The sequence below is a fragment of the Medicago sativa genome, chromosome 1 (genome assembly GCF_051527215.1).
Source record: "Medicago sativa cultivar Bolivia chromosome 1, Bolivia_mono, whole genome shotgun sequence".
Taxonomy (NCBI): domain Eukaryota; kingdom Viridiplantae; phylum Streptophyta; class Magnoliopsida; order Fabales; family Fabaceae; genus Medicago; species Medicago sativa.
The window spans coordinates 89,638,744-89,645,589 of NC_140749.1; the positions used below are offsets into that span (position 1 = coordinate 89,638,744).

The window sequence follows — 6,846 nt, forward strand, 5'->3', positions numbered from 1 at the left end:
TCTATTGGTTCACCCTAAACTAGCGGTTATTCCAATCAATCCTTACTAGAGCGATTTTTCCTTCTCCTTGGAAAGGCTCGTTAAGAAAGACCAGACGAGGGATGAGTTAAATGTAATGTCGAAGAGCTCAGAGTTTAGTTCTATTGTTTTATTCTGATCATCTAGGCATCTCAGAGTTTAGTTCTATTGTTTCTAATATTGTCTCTGTTGATTTAATCTTTAAAGTTAAATTTATTAGAAGACAAGCAAAAATGGTTGCTCATGCCCTTATAAGACGGCTATTCCATGGATCAGCCACTGAAATTTTGAAAGTGTTCCTATGAATATTTACTTTATTTTGATCAATATACGAACTTAGTTTGCTTTTATCATGAAAACAAAAATACAATAAGGCCCATATTTTTTTCTTTTCTTTTACATGAATATGGTCCATTTTCAGTCAAATAAAATTGTTCACCTGAGGTTTGTCCAAGTTTTTTAGTTTTCTATTGTTACAAGGTTTTTTAGAGTAACTTTTAAAAAACAGTCGATAATTTACCCATCAACCAATGAAAATCAACAATTAGTAGTGGAGTCAATGTAGTTAGGGGGTGGGTGATTGGTGAGGGCAATGTTGTTGACGTCTCCATCAGAATTGCATGCCAACGCTGTATAGAAGGTGGAGTACTTCTATTCGGGGTGTTTTGAAAATTGAAATAAACGGGATGAGAAAAGCACGTTAAATCTAAATAAGAGGTCCATGAATGTTGTGTTTACGGAAATTAGTATTGACATTCTATTCATGTGTAAGTAAATAAGAGGGAACAAAGCCAAAGAGATAAAACCACAGCCAAAATTGAGGTAAATAGTTAGCCACCTGATCAACTTCTCTACACACGTCTAAGAAAATTAACCCCCTTGACGAATGGTGTTTAGAATCCAGAAAAGTGAATGAGAGCAAATTTGTGAGGATTAATTTAATAACTCTTCTGAAGATTGCAGAATCAGATTCTACAGCAAGCTTAAGAATCTGTCTATTCCAAGCAATATCAATTCTCATAGAGATCGAGCATAATTTTGTTTCCACTATATTACAAGAACCCAAATTCGACCAAAAACAAATGCAATTAATCTCACAGCATTTTACTATTTTATTTTATTGAATTAAGGAAGTCCACAATTTTAGACAAATTATGATACATTTTCCTGTGTATGCATATATTTACTTATTTTTTATGTGAATCACCTATGAACTGTGTAGCTTTGCTTCCGAGTGTTTACAAGAAAGTAGCTGCACGATTACCACATCATATGTATGCCATTTTCCTACAATACAAGTTCAATCTGTCAGCTGAGTTCATTAAATTATTGATAAAACATAAGAAACAATTGTAGGCACGTATAAATGCATGTTTTGGCTGGTTTATATTAACATATAATGAAATATGCACCTATATTATCATTGTTGACTCTCATTGGAGAAGCCTCACTTGATCATCTTCAAGGGTCTCATCATAGCATTATCTTCATGGTCCAATATCTACATCAAAATTGTACGCAATGAGTATCAATACATGTATATTTTTAACAATTGTAAGAAAGAAAAAAAAAAAAAAAAACATACGTTGCACTTACATGACAATGATACACGTAACCAGACTCCTTGGTTGCATCAAACCCATACGTTGCATTGGTATGTATGTAAGCAAACCTAACAACAATCTTTGTAACAAACCCAGGTCTCATCTTAAACACATTCTTCCACCCTTTCTCATAATCAGGTACCTTAACTTTCTTCCCACGTGCATGCTCATCCACGTGGCACTTCACAGCATCATTATTTTTCGTCATACAATCCTTAAATTCATCAGATTTCACCAGCTCCGTCTGATCCAAAACCTTAAACAAACCCAAATGAATATGAAGTGGGTGATTATCATCAGTCAAATTAATCACATACCACACCTCACTGGACCCCACTTTCGCAATTTCTGTAACCGGTGCTTCATAAGGTTTCGCGTTCAAATACAAATGAATCGGTTCATCAATATCACTCGTGTACTCATACATAGCAATATACCGTGTGCGCGTCACACTTGATAAATCAACAATCGGATATTCCACAAGCTTTTCCGGTATCCGTGACGTGTCAACTTCTTTTTCCGGTAAAATTACAAATTTCATAACCTTACCACTAGTTTCATCAACTGGATCACCGGTTGGGTAAGGATAAGCTGCATCATTACGTAGAATAGCTGCATTACTCTTTGATTCAGAAAAATCAACAATAACGTCTGTGATCTCAGATGGCCCCACAAGAGTTTCATTACTCACAACTGGCTTCCCAATATAAGCAGAATCAGATGCCACGTGTACAAATCTTAAACCATTGCTGAAAAAGAGTCTAAAAAACCTAGCGTTACTTGCATTGATGATACGAAATCTATACTTACGACGTCGTACCGTTAAACGTGGCCAAGCTTTACCGTTTACAATGATTGCGTCACCAAAATATTCTGGTTGCCACTGTGGATGAATCGTAGGGTTGTTCCCAGTTGAATTCATGAAAATCGAACCGTCCGTTTTAAAGCTACGATCGAATAACATCAACGGTAAATCGAATTCGTTACCGTGTGGTAATTTTAGTGGGGATTCGATTGAAGGGTCGCGAATGATGTAGGTCCCAATTAAGCCAGCTAGAAGGTTGACTCTGGTCAAACCCATAGCATGATCATGATACCATAAATTTCCAGGGTGTTGATTATTTGGATAGTGATATGACTTTTTTGTCCAAGTGGATCCCTTGATTTTGAATCCAGCGGTGAAAAATGAGTTTGGATTTCCATCGCTTTCGGGTTCATGAATTCCACCGTGGAGATGAACTACAGTGGGAATACCATTGGTTGTTTTGGTCAATGAAGTGGGGATAGTTGGGTCCCATGGGAGTATGTGATTTGGAGGGAGATGATTTTGCCACGTCACGTGTGTGGAGATTCCATTGAGGGCTTCGATTGTTGGACCAGGAATTGTTGCTTTGTGTTTGTTTAATCCGTATGCGTAAACGGTCGTTGGTGGGAGATCTCTGTGGAATTTCTGCATTATAGAAAACAAGTTGTGGTACAAATTTCTTAACAAACAAAGTTTGAATGTCATATAATAAATTCAGATGAATATTATTAAATGTTGAAATTAATTAATCAAGACTATAGTACAATTGACAACAATGTGAGTAGAATTAAAATTAAACAATGGTCCAAAGTGGAGAATGAGTTATCACTATCGGTAAGTGTCAAGGCCTGAGTGGATGACACTAAAAAGGTTGGGGGAACTAAATATCAATAAGCTAAGATCTTTTTAGAGCTTGTGGTCCACTAGTTGGTGAATGAATTATTTAGAACCAATATTGTGATCAATACCAAGGTGTTTTATAAAAATATTAGTATGATCATTATTTTTTTCTTCCTTTTCCTTTGTCTTATTTTTTTCTCCACAGCCAATGACTTGGATGCCATGTGAGATATCAGTACCACGAATATTTGCAAAATCATTTCTTTTGAAGAAAGTATAGAACCTTGGGTCATCAAAAAAGGAAGGGACCTTAAAAATATAATAAATGAGTTTGAGGAAATTACCGTTTGGAACAACCGTTATAGTTGTCCAAAAATGTGTAGCCCAGAGGTTAAAGCGTTTGGGCAATGAATTTTAGGAATGAAATCTAAGGTTTGATACCTACAGCTAACATTTTCCCATGTCCTCTAAAAATTTAGTGACAACTAGTAACGTTTGTCTATAAAAAAAAAAAACGTTATAGTTGATTATGCATCTGGCGTGCACCCTTTACAAACTGGCATTTGGGTAGCTAAAGGAACTCTGCTTAAAAGGTACTGTAAATTTGTAGCATTTGATGGAAAAGGAATTGTAATAATCAATCATGGCTACCTTATTGAGAAAAGAAGGTACTGTAAATTTAGGGTAAATATAGATACATCAATTTTTTTTTCTTTTATTTTTTTTTCTGCAGAAAAGAAGAAAAAAAATTGATGTATCTAAATCAACCCTAAAGAGATATTTCTAAAAATAGTGGCTCGTAAATCAATCATGGGCATGGCATCTGGTATTTTGTAAGAGCATCCACAATGGTAGTTCCCTAACAAGGACTCCTTAAATGGACCCCACGTGACACATCACTTATTTATAATTTTTTAATAAAAGTACCTATTAAGAACTCAATGACTCCAATGGCAATACACTAATAAGGACTCCAATGAAAAATATTTAAATATGTCACACTATCTTTACATATTAAACAAAAATAATTTATCTATTACTCATTTTTACAAGTGGGACCAAGTAGTACACATTTTATTACTTCTTTATGCAAGTGGGACCAAGTAGTACACATTTTATTACTTTTTTAAACATGGGACCCGTTAGTTACTCAGGAGAGAGAGGGTCCTTATATAATTGCCCGTTCCTTAACGGGGACTCAATTTTTCTTCCTCCAATGGAGGGTCCTTAACGGGGAGTAGACCTTGTTAAGTAAGGACCCCCTATTGGAGATGCTCTAAGGAAAACCACATGATTGAGTCGTTGGGGAGACTTGAAAGTGACTTATTTCTTTGGGATATAGATTTTTTGCATTTGTCACTGAAGGCTAGATTTTGCACATACCATCTAAAAAAATAATATATGTTTTTTACTTAATTGACTATTGAATGAAATAAATTATTAATCTAAACTATAAGCTTATTTTAAAAAGAATACAATTTAATAAAGCTTATTAATTTGTGTAACTGAAAAAAAAAATTATGTAACCAAAAAAAAACTTATTTTAATTAACTATCAAAATAAGTTTATTCCATAAACATTGTGTTTACGGAGATTGATTTTATCTTCCAAAAAGGTTTAGCGACGCAACTTGTTGCTAGCTTGCCTTCTCTTCATGTGTAATAAATTCTTGATATATAATTATGTTATAATTAAGAAAAATGTTAACTTGTTCTCTTGGGGCATAAGTTAAGGAACTAAATGTAAAAATTTAATATGATATTTAAGTCCATTAACTATTTTGATTGAACTTATTTTAAACAATTTTAATAATACAAACTTTGTATTACCAATAAGAAAGAAAGTTATCTAAATTAAAAAAACCCAGGTATCAGAAACTTTGTATTAATCATGTGAACATGCAAAACCACAGAAAAATTATCTAGAGATACTTTATCACACACAATTTCAAGATAAGAAAGAAAATTATCTAGATCCTAAGATTCATGAACTTTGGTCTAGTCCTATCGAAACAAGTAAAGCATGAATTTGGCATGATACAATAAAGACAACACAATAAGCGGAGATTCGCATGCAATGAGGAATTTAAACAAAAACAAAAACAGCAACATACCCATTTCTTCTTGAACATGCCAATCTTGAGAGACTTTGATTTGGGAACGCCATCTACAACCTTGTAGCCATAGACTTTGGGCATATTAGGAAGGTCATCAACAAACATCTTCAGCTTGGATGCATTTATGAGTTTCACTGTAGCTGATGATGATGATGATGTTGATAAGGTAACAAAACATAGTAAATGAGCTAAAAGTGTGAGTAGCTTCAAGAGCACTGTTTTCTCCATCGCTACCTTATTGTAAGGTGGATTTGAGATAGAGTAATATAAAGAGAGAAAAAGGAGAATGTTGCAGTGAGAACTCAAAACAATAGGATAATTGAATTATTGTTAAAGCATAAACTTAATATGTGAACCGTTCGATATGTATTCAACGATTCTGATTCGGAGATTGCGTGGGTAGCAAAATGTGGGTTGGAAATGTTGAGTGGGAAATGGGAAGGGTATTTGTAGGACGAATATTGGTCAATATTTGGAGTAATCTCTATTATATATATTTGCACTATTTTTTTTTAAAGTACACGTGGCATCATATTAGTGAAAGGCTCATTTAATGATTTTTCTCATGTACACACAAGATATGATGGAGTTTATAATAGGAAAAAAAAAACAAAATTGGAATCCAAATTAGGTAACCGAAAATGTTGTGCAAAAAGTCAGAATTTGAAATTGTTGTTTATTGCACCAATGTTTTCTTTTATGTACACAATAAAAGAACCAATCATAAAATGGATATGACTCATTTGCTTTTTAAGAACCAATCAAAATTGATTATGACTCATTTGTTTTTTATCAACCAATCATAAAATGGATATGACTCATTTACTTTTTAAGACCCTATTAAAATTGATTATGACTCATTTCTAAACTAATATATGATTTTGTTTTCCTATATATAGACAAATTGTTTTTCATCATTTTCATCTTCCTCTTCCTCCCGTAAAAAAAAAGTATTGTGTGTTTTTTAAAGCATATGGTTTAAGCGGTGCTAGATTGTGGGGTTGATTTGATTTTTTATTTGTATCTAATTACTAATTGCAAATTTCTAATGCTATTTTTTCAAATATGTATTTTCTTTGGTCAAATTTATTTTGTATCATCTCAAAACACATATGTCTACTCATTGTTCTCTCTCACAACCTGATCATGTCTAGCTCTATCTCTCGCATATTCCTCCTTAATCAATATGTAAATTCATATTGATTTGGATGTTGAAAGATATTTTATATAGTTATTCCTAAATACTTATTCTGTTGTATTTGGATTGTGTACATTTTTATGTTTTATTTTGTGATGTTTGTATCATGCTATCAACAATTATCATGTGCTATGGGATGGCTCTTTTACAAACTAATTTGTTTGGTATTAAAAAAAAAATCAAGCCTTTGAAGTTTAAATTAATTCTAGAATAGAAATGTGAATAATGAATATTTTTTTTACAAAAAATATGAATAATTACTATT

General features: G+C 33.1%; 1 protein-coding gene across 1 annotated transcript; it reads right to left on the reverse strand.

The window, feature by feature from the left end:
- Positions 1 to 1,016: 1,016 nt before the first annotated feature.
- Positions 1,017 to 5,620, reverse strand: LOC146958915 (multicopper oxidase LPR2-like). Its single transcript, XM_085740416.1, has 4 exons — positions 5,381 to 5,620; positions 1,615 to 3,072; positions 1,431 to 1,519; positions 1,017 to 1,305 (listed from the first exon to the last, which is right to left on the reverse strand). The coding sequence occupies exons 1-3, from the start codon at positions 5,609 to 5,611 to the stop codon at positions 1,466 to 1,468; spliced, it is 1,743 nt and encodes a 580-aa protein (XP_085596542.1). The 5' UTR covers positions 5,612 to 5,620; the 3' UTR covers positions 1,017 to 1,305; positions 1,431 to 1,465.
- Positions 5,621 to 6,846: the final 1,226 nt, after the last annotated feature.